The sequence below is a fragment of the Oxyura jamaicensis genome, chromosome 2, assembly GCF_011077185.1.
Source record: "Oxyura jamaicensis isolate SHBP4307 breed ruddy duck chromosome 2, BPBGC_Ojam_1.0, whole genome shotgun sequence".
NCBI classification, from domain to species: Eukaryota; Metazoa; Chordata; class Aves; order Anseriformes; family Anatidae; genus Oxyura; species Oxyura jamaicensis.
In genome coordinates this window covers 83,060,333-83,080,152 of record NC_048894.1, presented here as the reverse complement: position 1 = coordinate 83,080,152, position 19,820 = coordinate 83,060,333, and the positions used below count along the sequence as shown (strand labels likewise).

The 19,820-nt window shown below is 36.3% G+C and overlaps 1 protein-coding gene across 8 annotated transcripts in view; it reads right to left on the bottom strand.

Annotated features, from left to right (window-relative positions):
• CTNND2 (catenin delta 2) overlaps window positions 1–19,820 on the bottom strand; it is a 647,710-nt gene that overhangs the window by 514,727 nt on the left and 113,163 nt on the right. For all 8 annotated transcript variants that reach the window (XR_004748506.1, XM_035318757.1, XM_035318750.1 and 5 more), the window contains exon 2: window positions 12,335–12,468. Coding sequence is in view for 7 of the 8 variants with exons in the window: in XM_035318757.1 (XP_035174648.1) it covers window positions 12,335–12,463 (129 nt within the window). In the remaining variant the exon portion in view is untranslated. The remainder of the gene's footprint in view (window positions 1–12,334; window positions 12,469–19,820) is intronic.

Below are 19,820 nucleotides of genomic sequence, written 5' to 3'. Positions count from 1 at the left end.
GCAAACAGTGCAGTTATTGCAATAATAAAGTATATTACCAATGCAAGATCCAAGAAACTTTTTCTAAAATATTTTTTTTAAATATTGAGCCAGAAAAAGACTAACACCATTTACGATACGTCGTCTTCATATCATTGTAATGAGAAGTATATGCAGTTAGAACAACCTAATGGTGAAAAAAAATAAAAAATACAAGGTCAAGCATCCAGGTGTACAAGTCAGACCAGCAGAAAAGCTTGCATGTCTTTTTCCTTTAATAGTTGGTCTCAAAAGCTGTATTACCTATGTCTATAAATCTTGCATTATAACTACATACTAACAGCCTATCTTGTTAAAGAAAAGGCAACAAAAATTCTCAAGGGACATTAATTATGTATCATTCAAATTTACAGAAAGAAATCGTAAAGTAATTCCTTGCAAGACCACAGATGAGCTGAGAGGGAGCAGATACAGTTGTCAATGCAAGAAAATCAGGAGCTAAATTGTGGTGAGAAAAAAAGAGAAGGGTAAGCTCCACTTGAATCTTATTATGGTTGAAAAGGGGAAGGGAACACATCGGTTTCTGTTCAGATGAAACTGAAGAAAACCAGACAGATTCCTCTTAATCCATTTGTTCCCAGTGCATTCAGGAAAACACGACTAGATATGGTCTTCAGAAACCAGCAAAACATACAAAAAAAATGACAGTGATAATTCTCTTTCTCTCATACTCTCTCTCAAACAATCTAGCAAAATGTTAAGTTTTGTATAATTTCTCATGCCATGTAAGGGAATACAGCTGCACATTACCTACACATCCCACTCTGCCAGAAAGTATTTTTCATTTGTATAAATACTCACAGACTCACAGAATAAACTGCAGTTCATTTTCTGAAAGTGAATGACAAATGGACTTATCACCAGCCTCCAAATACTCACCTGCTACTAAAGAAATAAATGTACTAATTTGAGTCATTAGCTTAGCTCTTCTGCATTTACACTGGCATTGCTGTGGCATATGCTATGAATGAATTTATATTTGTGTCTGAGAGTGAATCTGCTGTGTTAAAGTACAGCACAAGTAGCAGTGCCAATTCAGTACTAGCAAACAGGCACCATGTCAAACCTCACTTCGTGGCTATCAAATTTATTATGGACAACTGTCCTTTTCCTACAGTCCATCATTCAGCCTCAGCATGAAAAACCTCCAAAGAGGATGTTGGTGCTGCAAATAAACTGTGGGATGCTTACAAATCTTTATAGACTGCAGTGGGGAAAAGTCAGTTATGTACACTTTTTATGATGCTTTTCAAACCCAATATGCATCACTGCGGTACATCCAGTCCCTCTTCCAGAAACAGAAATACTTACTAGTGTTATACCTGGTTTTGCAATGCATGTGTGCACATAAAAAGAGCAGGATGAACCTACATTATAATTTAATCCAATTTAAGCATATTTAATCCAATTTAGGCATAATTTAAATAAGGTTTCAGAACCCACAGGAGAAAGTGAAAGCAGGAATAAGAAGTTGGTTATTTTTTATGTGTAGCAGCATACATAGCAGTCAAAGGCTTCAGAGAGAAAGGTGCTTGTTCACCAGAGCTACACCTAAATCCCTTCCTGCAGTTGTAGCCATACAGAAAGAGCAAACTATCACAGTTTTTTCCATGACTGACAGCCTTCAGCCAGTAGAACAGTATCTTGCAGATGTACCAAAAGGTCTCCTTAAACCATAGCAGGAACACAGGGTGTTTGGTTGGTCCCTGCCAGAATTTGTCATAAACAAACAAACAACCTAATCAAAAGAAACATGTATTTTTCTCAGCACGCACTACTGAGAACGTGTAGAAAGAGGAACATCATCCTCTATTTTCTGTGACCTGAAGCAAAGAGAACAGCATAAACTGTGCTGGAGCAGGTTCTCATACAGAAGCGTTGCTTTGTGAAATAAAAACAGAAGTTTAAAAAAATAGTTTGGTCCATTTTTTCCCCTGCAAACAAAACAAGTATTCCCATCTTCATTCAGAATGATTCGATTCTATAATGTCAAAGTTTCAAATATTTCAATACATTAAAAACTGTTATGGTACTGGTTGACAAAAGAAAGAGGTAAACCTTCCATTTTATCAAACCTATTACGAACCTGAGAATTTTCAAGTGAATCTGCTGAGTTGCTATGAAGAACCAGGACAATTTATAGCATCAGATGCAGTTACACCCTCAAGTGCTCTGTCAACAAAAGCTTCAAATAATGACCTACACTGACAATGAAGTGAACAAAGATGGGTGTAACTACTTACAGGAGAGATAGTATTTAAAGAAAAAAAAAAAAAAACTACTTTGAGAAAGGAAAACATAACTTTCCATAGGAACCAGTTGTAATACCTGAAGCACAAATATACTTCAGTAAATATACATTAAAAACATAAATAGGATTTTACCAAGATATATTGCTGTGCTGAAATCAGATGGATGGCAAAAGAAGGATATTTACCAATTTCAAGGCAGCATTCTTAAGTATACCTATGTAAAACAGAACTATGAAGACTATGAAATACATAGAAGTGAATGGATAAAGTCAGGATTTTTTTCCATTCTGTTTTTTTACCAGTGAAAAAATGTGTTGAAAAATGCTTATCAATGTGAACAAAAACTGAGAGACTCCCTAGGTGAAGAGGCTGGTGATGGTATACAAAAGTCCTGATTTAAATCCTAATTACACGGCCAGAGAGGTAATTGCAGCGTTGCTGTCTGTTGGGATGGATGGATACTTGTGACAAAGGGATAACACCGCAACATGAGTTGCAGAGGTTACTGTGATGGAATACCACATTAACCAGCATGAAGCCATTCCAGGCAATTATTTTGGAGGGTGCTGGACAGCTGAGGAAGTGAGGCTCAATGCAGACAAGTACCAGTTATGCATACGTGGAACTGTGAAAAATGTAGGGGGGGAAAAAAAAAAAAATAATAATCTTATGAGGACTCAAGTAGAGTCAAGTATGGAAACTGAATGAACACAGATGAAACCTGAGAAGCACAGCTCACATTCTGAAACAACCAAGCAGCTACTCACTTTGTGACAATCCATACTAAAGAAATTGAGAGAATACATATGGAAATAGAAATACTACTTTGTATGCTGTCAAGTAGATAATCAGTGGCAGTTTTTTACTCACAGAAGTTGCTGTCATGAGATATTATTAACCACAAAGGTAAATTTCTGCACATAAGAAAGACAGATTTTGTACCGCTATAGGTAAGATAAGGGGACAAAGAGCTGGGAGTGATCAGAGAATTCCCTCCCCACACCCCCTCCACAAATCCCAATCCACAGCAAAGGAGTGCTCTGAAGCGATAAGTAGAGGCTACATGGTCTTAAGGCTACATGGTCTGGGGAGAATAATGAAGTGATTGATCACAACCACTGAAAAGGAAGTTAAACTCACCTCAAAGCTCAAGGAAACACAGGGGTGCCTTTGCTTTATACAAATCCTCTATACCAGCGAAGTATTGCAACTGTTTGCACAACTGCTTGTCCCTTATGCACAGAAACAGACCAATGCAAAACCATAGCAATGCAGAACTGGGTGTTTAGCACAGTTAGATGCTTTGCTGTAGAGCCCAGTCATCCCGTCAGCAAGTGACTTTGCCTGCTGTGATTCCACCTACAGTTAGTGGCTGATGAAGCAGCAAGGCAAGAGCACAAACAGGAGGCAGGCCAGCAGAGCTGAGCCCACCCCACCTGCCCCAAGAGCCTCACTGCCCAGCAGCTGCCGGCCTTGCACAGCAGTTCACCCTGGGGCTCAGAGGGAGGGATGTGTGCCCCACTGCTGAGCTTGCTGGGCAGCTTCATATGAATGATGTTAACAAAATGGTTCAGCATGGCACCAAGCTCGCTAGAGCTCAGGACTGATCCTTGTCAGGCTTTCTCTGTCTGAACTTTGCTTGGCCTGCCTGCAGCTTTGTTTTTCTTGGTTTAGCTGTAGCTGCAGTTTTTGTAATTGAGCAAGTGCCTATGGCTAATTTGTTATGATCATAGTTTATATAGATCGCAGTATTAAGCAGTTCTTCTGTGTACAGTAAGGTATTTAATGCCACTGCAATGATGAGACAGGCCTGATGCGATAGCAGTGGCCTCAGAAGTGAAAAAAAAAATAGTGTAGTGCAGGCACAAAGGGATAAGAGGTGGAGCACCAGTTTGGCATTGGAGACCTTACGGCTATAACAGTGTGACTGGACCAGTACTGGGAGGATGTATGTAGCTAAACTCTACACAAGGTACCAAAGGGCTCTGAAAAGAGCTATGAGCTTCAGCTGCTTCAAGCCCACATACTCCTTCCTGATGTCTGTGGGTGCTCAGCATTGTGGTGGTGAGCATATTCTAGATAAAATGATTCATATTTATATTGTTATCTGTACTGTAATTGCTATACTCCGATAAGTGTAACTCCTAATTAAATTGTAATTGGAGTGCACTGCTGTGTCACTGCACTAAATTGAAATCCTTTGCAACTGCAAGTAACTTCAAATTAATTAAACTTGATATTACATATTAAACCCTCCACATGTGGTCAGAGAGTATTGCTTGTGACAAGGTCTCAACACCAACAAAAACAATATCCCAGAAGACAGATTTCCACATTTAAGTACATATAATCTCATCTCATCTCTCCTTTAAATAAAAAATAAATAAAACTTCCAGCAAAGTCTTTAAAAATAAAAACAGCAGAAAAAACCTGCCCTGGGCCTTAGAATTTGGATTTGCTGTTTGCACAGAAGAGGAAAATATATGTACAAAGAGTAGAAGGAAACCCTGTGTGGCTCCACTGTTACACACTATAGGTTACACAAGTAAAACCACCCTCTGAGACAAAGTGAGTGATCTTCCACCAAAACTGCAATTTAAACTTGAGGAGGAGAATTTATGAATTAAGAACTTTTAAAAGCCATGAAGATTCTTAGCAAAGGTTAAAGTCTTTTGCTCATCTCTTATCCCTTCACAATGGAAATGTTCTGATCAGAGGCAACTGTAGAAAAAGTTTCTGTCACCAGAAATTTCAGAGATATGCTTCATCTTCACTACAAAGGAAGGAAAAAATGATAAGTGCATACTACACATTGCTAAAAATAGCTTATCATGTGATTCTAAACTGTTTTAATATTGTCATTATTACATAAGTAAAAGACAAGGTTAAAACATGTTTGGGTAGTAATGCACCTTAACTCTCAAGTGTAGATTTATTTTACATTTAAACTTAGCGTAGCATTTGCTGGGTTCTAGTTTTTATCATTTGGGGATAAACAGAATTGTAACATATTTTTATCAAAGCATAATATGCGTAGTGTTCAGATACCCATTAAAGCAGATTTTTCTTAGAATAAAAAAGATTTAAATTACCCACAGAACGATAGAGTTCCATTTAGCAGTAAACGCATCAAGGAGTAGAAAATGCCATCATGTGACAAAACACACAGAAACAGATGGGAAAACACAATGGAAGTATTCAAGTTTTCAAAATGACATAAAAGGAACAAAAAAATAAAAAAATAAAACAATGATGAAAGTTAAATCTCCTTCAAAAATTCTTTTCAAAGCTGAAGTTGTAAAAGTAAGCTGCCTGAAAAGTACTAGCGAGGGAAGTTAAAGAAGGTACCCGGAGAGTGCTTTTACTGTTTTTCCTTCGTTTCCAGAGAAGACACAAGAAATTAAAACAATCACTAACTGAAGTGTTCCCAGTTTAGTCTTTTAACAGCACTTTCTTTTCTATGTAGAAGAGGTATGCTGTCTTTGAAAGACAGGAGCCTTACAAACTCTTATTTTCATATAATAAAAACTGATGTAGATTGATTTTGCTTAATAAGCATAGAAGGAGAAAAATACCAAAACCAGATAAATCAGAGGAACATCAAATATATAGAAGCATGACTTTGACAATTTTCAGATAAGGAAGTGCAGAAGGCACACCCAAATCTCCTGCTACCCTGCACATTTTGCACATTTAAACAGAGATGTTATATTAGACTTTCTGAAGCATTCTAAACACTGCAAAAAGAAGTTAAAGAAGTTAACCCATGGTTTGAAGTATATTTTTACAGCAGCCTTGCTAAAAAGCCCAGCTCTTGAAAAGAAATAGGCAAACTCATCTAATCACCATGCCTTCCTCCAAAAAAAAATAATAAAAAAAATAATAATAATAAAAAGGCAAAACAACTCAACCTTCCTTATTACAAAGCTGCCTTCTAGTCTTTCTGAAGAGTTGTTTTCAAGTCATTCAGCTCCCTAGCAGCATTCCCCTCATGGCTGCTTAAATCCATTTTCATATTCTGCACATGTTCAGTAGCCTCTCCTGAACATTTCAACTTCAGTTGGATCTTCACAGTGACTTCAAGGTAAGATTGAGAATCTATGCCACTAGCATGATTAAAATACTTGAGCTTAGATGTGAAAATATTTTAGATTTAAAAAAAAAAAAAAAGATGAATGATATCAGATAGAAAGATCAGTAGTGTTAAACTGTTACAAATATAATATATTAAAATTCCAATTCAGAGCTCATTATTATATTGCTTTCTTAGGGTATTTTTATTCTAAATTTGAAACCCTTCTACTAATGACAAAAAATGAGTTGAGGCAGAAGTGCTTGTGGATCAGAAAAAGTGCGTTCAAATCCTGGCTGCATGATAACAAAGAATATTTTGCCTTTACAATGCCCTTTAATAGTGTTTTAAATTAACATTAGACTGAGCTGTCACTAAGTGGTATTTTACCTAGCTTCTCTGAAATTCTTGGCTTTAAATGACTAATTTTTCAACATTAAGTTAAAATAGCATAATATTTAACTAATTTTATTCTCCTAATTGGTGCTTTCTTCCTTCTCCTCAAAGATGGTCTTGCTGGGAGGCTATATTCTCTCAATACCCTTCATTACACTAAATCTTTACAAAAGCCTTTCCACTCTTAGCTCATCTCCAACAACCTGCAAAATGTGTGTTTTGGATTATCACCCCATCACTTTTTCAGTAATTTTTAGTTTCTTTATACTCCATTGTGTCTTTGGGATGCCTTACAGAATACAGGCTTCTGAAAAGGAATTACTTGTTTAGGTCTTTACTCTTGTAACGCTGCAATTTTCTGAGAAGCACAACATGAATACACCCATGGCTGCTCCACAGAGCTCTATGAAAACAGAACCAAACTAAATCAAGAACTCAAGAATCCTACAGAGCAGAGCATAAAGTATATTAAATGATTTTCTTCTTCACCAGCCACTGTGATGCCTCTCTTCAAAACTTCTGCACTCGACCCCAGCAAAGGGAATTGCGCATCTCAAACACCATGCCATTAATTTGAGGATGTATCTATGAAGCAGTAGCTGTACTCGCACAGCCTCAAATTTCAATAGTAAATTGGTCCATCCAGCACCTTAGAAAAATGGTGTCTGCTGTATATATACTTGTGATATTAAAAAATACACAGTCAAGTTCCTGTTACACTGTATTAACATCTAAAGTCAATAATATTCATGAAAAGTAAAGATAGCAAAAAGGGAGATCAGTATCTCTGAAGTATTTTAAAACTCCATTGGAAACAAGTGAGTTCTATAGCTAAGAAAGTGAATACATTGGCATACTACTGAGAGAGATGGTGAAAGAAATATATAAATTGAATATAATTATCATGGGTCTGAAATAGAGCTGCCAAAACTTGTCAAGGCAAAGATGGAGTCTGATGTTTGAGGTCAAGAAAGACATGAATATATCATAATTGAACCCATTTAGAAAAGCTACAGAATACTTTAGGTTATTACGCTAATTATTGTTTCCTATAATGAGATTTTATTTTGGTGAATATTATGCATTACAATATGGCATTCAGTTTAATAGGATAAACAGCTGCAAAAGTCATTCTGTGATCAGATTTGCAGCTCAGTACTTGGATGACTGCATGAAATGAAGTGACATGCTGGTCAGACTAAATGATTTCCTAACGCTCTATTGTCCTTAAAACCTTAGAAAAAATAGTCTGAATTCAACCATTCACTTAAATTCATGATTTCCATTCTGAAACTTCTTGCATGATATAGAGACATGGCATAAACAATCTGGCAGAACCAAGAAAAGAAATGAAATTTTTCAACTTTCAGAGCCATTTTTATCTGCAGTTTTACTTACATATATAAAATGTGCATAACACATATAACCATTTCCAAAATGTATTAATACCTAATAAACAAGTTCATGTAAGTCATATCTATTACCTTCATTTAATACTGACGTGCATTACAACACTAAGTCATTATTGCCTTTTATTTGGTTTTAGGCCAGTTTCAGCCAGAATTTCTTGACAAACAGGTAGTTTACTAACAATAATATTGGTAAATATTTTAAAGTATCAGAAGTTACTTTAGAAAAAAATATCTAAGTTACAAAGCTGGGAGAGGTTTAACCCTAGAGATATGTTAAAGATGTTAACATTAAAAGATGTTAATAGAGATATGTTAAAGATGTTAAAGAACATATTAATCAATCATTTATTTTAATGGTGTGAGAAACATTCCAACAGTGTAGGAGCCTAAGCTGTTTTTGGAAGGGGAAGGGAAGACAAACATCTGAAAAAAAATTTTTTGATTTGAAATAGGTAGATTTCAAAGTAATCCAAAAGAAAAATCAAATGTTACACAAGTTGCTCTTTAGATAAGCTTATGAAAGGTAAAGGAGTTGTTCTCTGGAACAGGCTACTACTAAGATGGTGAAAGAAACTAAACATGAATCACACACACACACACAAAAAAAAAAAAAAAACAACAATGCAAATATATGAGACTATTTCTGCATGGAGTATAGCATTCAGTTCTTCAAGAGCTCTCATGCTCTTAGGAAATTATTTTATCTCATGTTCTCCAAGCATGTTCACAAAAAAAAAAAAAAGGAAAAAAAACTGCCATAACAAGCCTCTACTAGGTCACTGTCACTATGCTCTTCCTCAGCTTCCAAGAGAGATGTTTTTCTATACCAGGAAGTAAAGTGCTGTCAACCACAGACTTCCAGGAAAAGCATTAGCTACATATTTACTCAAAAGTTTCTCCAGCAGCTATTTCTACATTCAAAATGGCATTATGGACAGCTCTCTTCCCACAAAACTTTTATCACCAAGTGGGGTCAAAAGTCTCTTGCACAGATGAAAATTCCCAGCCAGAAGCATACCATGCTTTTCGCAAAAGAAATAATTTCTTCTAGTTGCATCTATCATATATGTTCTCAGAAATCATAAAATCACACCTCATTTTGTTGAAGAATTGTTCTCATATTTACAGATATAAAAGCAGATGACAATGCAGAAAAAGAAATGGCCTAATAATGTTTTTTATAGCCTGTGAAACGTTTTGCCAAATGTGTTTGCCACTATATCATAATAAAGGATAAGTCTTTCTTCATACAGATATTTGACCACAATTTATCCAGCATGGAAAATTGAAATTGTCTAGTGATTTTAAGAGTACTTGATGCTTTCTCCTTAAAAGACAGTATTCTGACAAAACAAACAAACAAAAAAAAACTCACAGATATTCTTAACGCACAAAAGTTCTTATTTATGGGGACAGCTTGAAAACACCTAAGCTAAAGTTCACTGCCTAGCATCTTCTGATTTCTTAAAAATATGGTGTATTATTCTGACCTCACCATCAGCAGTGTCTGTTGACTTTTTAGAAGTTAGAAACATGGGACAAAACCTGGGTTCATACTGTTTATCCATCACTTGTTGCAATTGTTTCTTAAAAGTCTGAAACTTGAATGCCATTCAGTGTGCTAGTCCAGGGTTAAAACACAAAAGAAATGCCTTATATGTCAAAGCAAGGAGCACAGCAAAACTTCAGATTTTCCAAATGAAGTATTTGGAAATTTGAAGTATAGGAAATTTAAGTAAACCAAATATAGCAGTTATGACATCTTCTCTGTGCCTTCTTTTACATATCCTGCCTTCTTCAAAGAAGCACCCATTACAGTCATCAATATCAAAAATCCCAGTTTACTCTGTTGCAGTCACTCAAAAACACCTAGATATTTCATGAGAAATAGCATATGAAGTTGCCACAACTGTTTCAAGATAATTTTAAGAAGTAATGTAACTTTTTAAAGTTAAGAATCAGCACAGACAAAGAAGAAAATGTTCTGTATTTGATTCATCCAAACATAAAAATTATGAACTCAATATTCTTTTTCTTTACTAGCAACACTTGAAAAATTGCCCATGTTTGTATTTCTAAAACTCGAGGTTTATTTTTGGCTACAGTCAAAATCAAAGCAAAATCACATACCAGTCAGTCAAGTCATTCATTCATTCTTCTAAAAAACAAGGGATAGCCATCTGAACAGACAGAGAATTCATCTACTCTCCTAATATTGAATTAACACAATGCATTTCATGTGCCTGCAGCATGGGAATGGTGGCCTAGAATTCCTCCAATGAAACACTAACTAATGGAAGCCTGTCAAAACACACTATAATGGAAAACAAACAAACAAACAGTTTGCTCTTTCTAAACCTTTACTACAATGTAGAAAGATAATATTGGAGTAACATGGCTTTTCAGTACTGTGGCTGAATGTAGAAGCATGTCAAACTGACTTTGCTGAAGTAACCATGAGGAATGCATTAACATCCCTGAAAAAAATCAGGCTCATTTTTGAGCTTAGTATATACAATCTTCCAGCTTCAGGACAGATCACCTACCAAGAAGGAAGTTCACTTAAAAGGACACCTGTCAAATTGGTATGCTCTGTACCAAAATGAGTCAATAGATTACCTTGTTAGTCAGCAGTACCTTAGGTTAGCTGTCTAGACTGTTCTTAGTGGTAAGGGAGTGCAGTATTCATTACCTGCAGGTTCCTTTTTGCTGTGGTTGACAGGAATCAGAGATAACTTTGATAATTTTTTCCAATTAAAATCCTTTTTGGACAGTGGATTCAATGACAATTCCCTCTAGTACTCACTGATTTATTATTTTGTTTGTTTGTTGGTTGTTCAGTTGCAATATACATGACTAGGCATAATCTAGCAGCACCATCACAAAACTCAACAGAAAAGTAATTCTCACTGTTCCATTCTGTGTTTCACATTCCAACAGACAGGTACACTCTATCTTCTACCCATGTAACTTCCATGTACATTCATTCAACATCAGGAAGTCAATAGCCAAGGCAGATACTTTTCTTGGTAAATAACATAGTACCACAGGCTGAAACACTGGTCTTAAATGGTTTTAAAACACAATCACATGCACAGGTAACACTACTGCCCTAGAAGAAAACATGCATTAAAACACTTAAACCATGGTAAACCCAATACAACAGCATGCCATAAATCCTAAGACAAAACTCCACTTTACAACCATTCTTCCTTGCACTTGCCTTTAAAACAAAAACCAGGAAATATAAATAGCTTCTAACACCTGAAAGATATACTTGATATGTATTAAACAGAAAAAAATAAGAGCAAGGTCACTTTTTTTTTTTTTTTTTTTGGTAAAAGGTCAGTGACTGGAATGGTATTAAATATCATAAAGTGAATTCATGTATTAATATCACTCAAGTAGCAGTGAATGTCTTAGGCAAGTAAGTTCACTACTTTATAACGCAAGGAACAACGTAGCAAGATAAAGTTGACTAAAAGCAACCATCGTATGTCTCTTCAGGATATCTGCTTCTGCTGAGGCAAATGAGGTAGTAGTGGGGATCAGATGTTTTCACGAACTAGAATACCAACCATCTCCTCATGTACAAAGAGGCATTAAGCAAAATCTGAGGCAATCAGCCCACCAAAATTGACATTAAGATGTCCAAACTCTTCTTTCTAGAATCATGCAGTGTCACACAAAAGGTCTTTCCTTCAAAGATTTCTACTAGTTTTGGTTTTAACCTGCTAAGGCCAAAAGCCTCTGTCTATACACAATTTTGCCCTCATCTCATATCAAGTTGCACATACAATAAAAACATAAACAAGCATATCTTAAATTTAATGATCTTCATATTCTTTATTTTTTTACCTAAAAAGTCTAGAATAACAGTTATTCAAAGCTACTTGTTTGTTGTTAGCTCTTATATGCCATTCCTACACACTGGAACTCCACATGCAGACTGCCAACAAGAAAAGCAGACCAAAATGAACAGTTCAATTATATTGCATCTATCATAGGACAGTACATGGAAGCACAATGACATGAAGAAATATTTCACATTCTTTGCAATTTGCATTTGCTAATGAAATTATTCATATATCACCTATGGAACCTTGGTAAAACTATTAAATCATGTTATTCTCCTATAGAATGCAGATGCAGCACTTGCATACCTGTTCTTTAACTGAAGCTAGAATGGCAGAGGTTGTCTCAGTTTCTGAGCCATCGCCATTGGATGTGTTCAACACAGGACTAAGGGAACTTGTCTTATCAGAAGACGAGGGCTGGTCTGGCACAGGCATAGCTTCTGCAATTTATAGAAAAACAAAAGAACGTTTTTGTTATAAGAAAGTCAATATACATAAATATCAGAAATCACATGTATGTAAGAATAATAATACTAATTTAAGGGAAAATGTAGAACATATTTGCATCTATTGTATAATACAAACATAATTAATATATAACTTATTTTAAATTATGAGTACATTTAAAAAGTGGTTTCAAAACAAAACAAAATATTAAAAGATCTCCCAGCCTTACTCTTAAATATTCATGACAATACATTTGGAGAATATTCAGATCATTTTTATCTGTGATTTTTGTATAGTATTCCAATAGCAGTATCCAACACAAAATTACCATATCATGAAAGTAATGAATCATGAAGTGTTTTGCAAACAGTAAACCAACAAAACATACAAGAGAAATATAAAACTTCTAGTGTTCCTAGAACTTCCTAAATTGAATGACTACTTCATAGGCCTAAGGTGACTATATCTTCATTCTAGTCTAAAAGGTATTTTTGACAATATTTTATTATATTTTTATTATATTTTGACAATATTTTATCAAAGTATTTTTGAAAAAAAAAAACAGCACACCAGTTCTTAAGCCATTTTTGAGACCTGTTACAAGAAAAATATTTTATTTTTTTATTTCTTTAAAAAAATAGGTGACTGTGGTGACTGCGGAAAGATATATTTTTCTGAAGGCTAAACTATACAGTAGTACCTCTAGTTAAATACACTACAGGCAGACCTCAGTAGCAAAGTCATGCCACTTCCCAGAACTAAATGAGCAGAGAAGTAGCATGCATCTTTACACACAAGCAAGTTAGGACAAGATCAGACCCATGTGGGAGATGGACAGAATTATTTTGTGGAACAAAACCTGCCCACAGGCTGCCAGCTGGATAGCCTTCCTTAAGAGCAGCAGGGAAATTCCCAGGGATGTCATCAGCGGGATAATATGTGCACAGAAATCATCATTCACATCAATGGCAAAACTCCTGCCTTTGCTCCACCCTGCTGTTCAAAGCCCATGTTTCTATAAAATATAACTTTTTTTTTTTTTTTTCTCTTAAGAAAAATCTCAGGCTAGATTATAGTTTACATATTGAAGCACAAGATTATATATCAGAAGACATTTTTAATTAAAGCAGCTACATATTGCTATATGACTCTTTTTGTAAGCAAATCAACTGAAGTGGTAAATACTGATTTTTTAGCTTTGGTAACATCATTGCTTCAGATACATAAGTAGGGTTTTTGGGGAGGGAAAGGGTGTATGAATGTGTGCACGTGCATGTGTACATGCTCAATGGAGGGACTGCTGCAAGGGTGAGCCCTGTAGGAGGAGCTCACCCATCGCCTCACCTAAGGGACGGAGTCTAACAGGTAGCATTGGGACAGGACATCAGGGTAGGGGGAAGAGAGGTGTCTTCTCCACATTTTCATTTAACCAGTTGTCTTCCCTGTTTCTCAATACCAGAATCAATAATTTGAAGTTTATGTTAATTGGCAATATACCTAATTAAGAAAAATTCCTGGACTCAGGACTGGTTTGGGCCTGTGACACTCTCCAAGAGCAATGTCAAATGAGGCTGACCAAGGACTGGTGGTTTTCTACTGCTGTTAGGTTTTCAGGAAGGTGGGGGAAAATGAGCCTGCATGAGTTGCTGGAAAACATTTACCCGCAACACAAAACAGTTGCCTAGTAAAAGCACTCCAAAATATTTAAAGTCTATGCGTGAGAGACAGCAAGGATCAATGGGGAAGCTTCTCTGACCTTAAAAGATGCTACTGATAAGACAACAGCTGTTTCTCTGCACTCAGAACGATTCCATCAGTGTGATGCAGTGTGTTTCTATCCTGAACTTTTTTTTTTTTTGGAACCATATTCAACTTTTTTTTTTAATTGTAATTTTCAGGCAGATTTTTTTGGTAAACACTTTGTTTCCACCGAAGAACACTGTATGTTGCTAAAGCAGTTTTTAAAATTTTGCAAAAAATCAATTTAAGTGGGAAAAAAACTGGTAACACAACCATTTCAATAAACTGTAAGTACAGCTTATTGCAACAATCAAATAGGCTCAGAATCTGGACTGAACAGTAGCTAATATACAGCCACTTCATATTTCCAGGATTTCAGTTTTTGTTTCATTTTGTTTTTATTTGGAGCTTGAAAAAATGATTTAAAAAAAAGGCATGTCCTGTTTAGCTAGAAACAGAGAAATCACAAGCAATGTGCCTGATGTTAAAAGTAATGTGTTGTGCGCCCAATAAAACACTTCTTTTGGACACAATATAAATTTTAATTTCTATGCCATTAGTTCAGTTTATTACTACAGGTATTTGAGATGGAAAGATTGCAACAAATTGCATTTAATTAGATAATGACATTGAATATTCAGTATGACTTTATCCAGCTGAGGTTTTAATATTATGTGTTTCAGCATTTTTGTATTACACAAATTTATAAGAGAAACACTGTGCAGAAAGAAAACAGAGAATGTGTTTTCAATAATAACTGAGAAGCTACTGTACTAAAGATAGTTATGTTCAAAAAAATCATACATGCATCAGCAGCAATAGCATCGCTCAACACTTAAGGGAGCAAAGGCATGCATTTGCATTAGTCCACCTGATCAGTTTAGGCACACATTTTAATTCAGTTTGGTCTTCAGTATAAGAAATTGGACATTCCTGGATCTTAATGGGACTTAAAATTGATAGTACTGAAGAATTACAGCAAATACAGCTGAAAAGGACCTCCAAGTTCCCTAGCCCACTGCCAAACCTCAACACTGTAGATTTTTTTTTCTGCCCAACTAATCTTGAATATTTAAGATACATAATCAGTCCTTCACAACATCCCTTGCTGAAGCCTCCCGTGGCCTCCTCAGTCTGTCACAGGTTTCCACCCACCTTTCTGGCAGAAAGCTTGCTTTACTGTTTAATATGAGCTTTTCCTAGTACAACTTAAGTTCCATGTTTCCTGTCATATGTATAATGAACACAGAAATTGAATTATTTAATCAGTCCTCTTCAAAAATCACTAGCGTATAGGATGACTACTGTACCCTTTCTTCTGCTCTGGGCCCTCTTCTTAGAAAACCCACCCCAATTATTTTCATCTTCTCTCATAAATTAGGTTTGACGATAAGCTTTTAACCGACATACAAGGGCACTCATCACTAAAAACAAATGGAAAAAGAGCAAGTAGAAGAAAAATAAAAATTAAGAAGCCTAACAGAGTACACCATAGCTGAATAACCACAATGTAAAATAAATCTGTTGTATTTAATTTCCACAACAGCAGCACTATTTCATACCAGTGTTACAGAAAAACAAATGAGATTCTGTAGGTCAGAGAATATACATGCTCCTGAGAGAATCAAATTTAAATCTTGGATGATCATAGATAGATGAACAGGAAAAATACTACTAGCCTGTTGGGAACATACTGGAAGGCATACATAAATAATTCATGTATTCCTGTACCTAATATCACTGCTGAAATTCTACTTGGAGTTTGAGCACACACACACACAAACACAAAAAGAATTGTCTTTCTAAGATTATGTGAAAACTTCACCTCAGTTTTCATGGAGGGAAAGAAAAAAAGCTCTACATCCAAACAAAAACATCTTATCCCCACATATGGGCTGCAGGTACCCAGGCAGCAGCAGGGGGCTGCAGGGCCGCTGTGTGAGAGGAGGCCAGGGCTGCCCCATGTCAGACCCAGCCTGTTCCGGCCAGCTCCAGCAGACCCACCTGATCAAGGCTGGGGGAAGTGTATTCCGATTTTTGTCTTTCTCACCATCCTACTCTGTTTTTGACACTACATTAAATTTATTTTCCCCAAGTCAAGTCTGTTTTGCTTATGACAGTAATTGGTAAGAGCTCTCCACCATGGAGATGACAACACTGGCTTTTCCATCTAATTTTCTGCTGAAGAAGGGGAGTGAGACAGTGACTGCGTGGTCATGGTGCTGGGCAACCTGCTCTAGGTGTCCCTACCTGAGCAGTGGGGTTTGACCAGATGACCCTCAGAGGTCCCTTCCAGCCTTAAACATTGAGATTCTGTGGTTATTTCTTATTTATTTATTGATCTTGTGACAGCATGGTTTCCTGGACTCATGGAAACAATCTACAAGAATATAGCCGACAATCAACAGCTACCATTGTGACCATCCCATGACCTAACGACAGCTGTATAAAACGTCAGCAGGTTAATATCCCTGTTAAATCATTATTAAGAACAGCGATGGAGGGTATAAGAAAAATTAAAAATAGACTGAGCAAAATAAGAAATAGAAGTAAACAATAACAACTATGGTAAAACAGATAACCATCAAAAAATAGTGAATTCCACTGTATTTTCTGGAATACAGATAGAAAAATACTGCTCAGTGCATAATTGAATCAGAGAAACTCTCCATCTTACATAGATATATTGGTTACTTTAACTCCCCCATCACAGTAACTTCAGCAACACTTCACTCTTCATTATCTACCCACTACATTTTCATAACCTGTACCTAACTGCCAAGGAATCCATCTCCTTCAGGATAGCAACTGATTTCAACTTTTTTTTTCTAAATTACTTTTTCAAAATTGAATAAAATCAGCCAGCAGAGTTAAAAATCTTTCTAAAATCTACCTTCTACATACACTTGAAAACAGAGGTGTCAGTAACTTTTAAATACTTATTCAAACTAAGCACTGAATATAAATTTCAATATTATTTTTAATTATATCTCTTGTATTTCTTTTAAACAGCTGTAACAGCTTTTTCCATTGAGTTTTTAAGATTCTTCTGGGACATAGTTCTGGGGCTGGTAGTAGCCCTTTCTTGGTCACATGAAATTCTATTAAAAAATAAATGAGGAGATGGTTTATGTATCTAAGTCCTTTCTTATGGATGTGTCATGTAAATTTTTAGTAATGTGGAAAAAATGGAAACAACTTTTTTTATGACTAGGTTCCACAAATGCCCAGTAGCAATAGTAAATTCTGAACTGGAAGTTGAAAGATTGCAAGACCAGATTCCTTCTGTGACCCTTGGGATGACAATGGATGGTAGATGGTGGACACCCTCACGGAAGGGTTTCACACCTCAGAGGTTATACACCCGACTTTGCTCACTCCAAGGTCAAATTGCAAAAGCCTGTTCAGGCTGAAGTCAGGCACAGAGTACACACAGGTACATAGAGGTATATTTTATACTATAAATAAACCCTTAGGTAAAACAAAAAATATTTATTCTATTTATTAATGCTCACGGAAATGTCGATATCAGATGCTATGGTTTCATTTGAAAGCTTAATCTTGTACATGCACTTTTATACAGATTTTTAATCGTACTGGGCATGGATTTGCTAAATAGGAAACTCATTGGTGTAACCATGAAGACATCGCTGGTAAAAGCATTTAGGTGACATAGTTCACTGCTGACATGCTGTCACTCTTTGTCAGATGGTGTAGCTGCATCTACCTTTGTGATCTTATTCTCCTCCTCCACAACAGGAATACCATGCTTCAATCAGCACATCCATGTAGAATACTAAAAAAAAACCCTAGAACTGAAAAAGCAGCATAATCATTTGTAAACTGATCTCTTAATTCCTTTTCCAACTTGAACTGAATTGTTTTAATAGGTTCTTGTTGTTTTGTAAACTGAATATGAGCCAGCAGTGTGCTCAGGTGGCCAAGAAGGCCAACGGCATCCTGGCTTGTATCAGAAATAGTGTGACCAGCAGGGCTAGGGAGGTGATCGTCCCCCTGTACTCGGCTCTGGTGAGGCCGCACCTCGAGTACTGTGTTCAGTTTTGGGCCCCTCGCTACAAGAAGGACATGGAGGTGCTTGAGCGGGTCCAAAGAAGGGCGATGAAGCTGGTGAGGGGCCTGGAGAACAAGTCCTACGAGGAGCGGCTGAAGGAGCTGGGCTTATTCAGCCTGGAGAAGAGGAGGCTCAGGGGCGACCTTATCGCTCTCTACAGATACCTTCAAGGAGGCTGTAGAGAGGTGGGGGTTGGCCTGTTCTCCCACGTGCCTGGTGACAGGACGAGGGGGAATGGGCTAAAGTTGTGCCAGGGGAGTTTTAGGTCAGATGTTAGGAAGAGCTTCTTTACTGAAAGGGTTGTGAGGCATTGGAACAGGCTGCCCAGGGAGGTGGTGGAGTCACCATCCCTGGAAGTCTTCAAAAGACGTTTAGATGTAGAGCTTAGGGATATGGTTTAGTGGGGACTGTTAGTGTTAGGTTAGAGGTTGGACTCGATGATCTTGAGGTCTCTTCCAACCTAGAAATTCTGTGATTCTGTGATTCTGTGAATCTTGTTTAAAGAAGATATATTTAAAAATATTAGACTGACATTCCTTTAAAAGTCACTTTCTGCATGTTGTTTCCATAGTCTACTGTTACATCACCCTTCTGTGGGTAGAAAGTACAGATACATTTAAAAAAAGCTCCAGTATCGTGAAATCTATGGTAAAAGCCAAATTATCAACTGCACTGTATCAACTGCACTGGCAACTGCATCAAATCAGTGGAATAAGAAAATCCAAATATGTTTCCTTAATTAAAAGGTATTGCAGTAAGGAATATGTACTCCCCAGTGAGTTTTCCCTGTATGGTGAATCATTAATCAGTATGAGTATTCATTATAAAAGTACAAGTCATGCTGTCTTACTGCACAGCAATCAAATTTGGCTCAAAGAGGTAATCTGGAGAACCATAAATGACACTGAAGTAGCCTTGGATAAAAACCAATCACTTAAATCACAGAAGAATCCAGTATGTAGTTATGCATCTAGAAATAATTTTTGCTTCCTTTCCTCTAAGAGGAATATACTGTACACAGAGATTGCAGCGTGACTACCTTTTAATAATATGCATTTCTATTACTCCTATTAAAGTTTGCTCTTTTATTTTTATTTTTTTGCTATTGTTTCAAAATTATGGGGATTTATCACAGAATAAAAACATTTGAATGCTTTTATTTTAGCTAAAAAATGTATGTTTATGGCTACACTTAAAATTAGTGTTTATAATTCTAGTGACTCACATCAAGATTTCAGAAGCAAAGACTAATGCCGATCCTGTTGCTAGCTGATTTTAATTTAAAGAACAAGTATATAAAGTACTCCAATGCTCTTCAACACAATAATTGCATGATTGCAATAGGAAACCTCTATTTCTCTCTACGTGAATGAACAACAGATGTTATGTGTAAGCTAGTTTATCATTGTGAAAAGCTCTGACACTCTAGCTTTCAACAACTAGGGTAAACAAAAAAGTAACAAGTTTGGAACTGTATCTATGAACATGAAAACAACCCAACCCACTTTCATGGCATTCACTGAGGCATCCTGA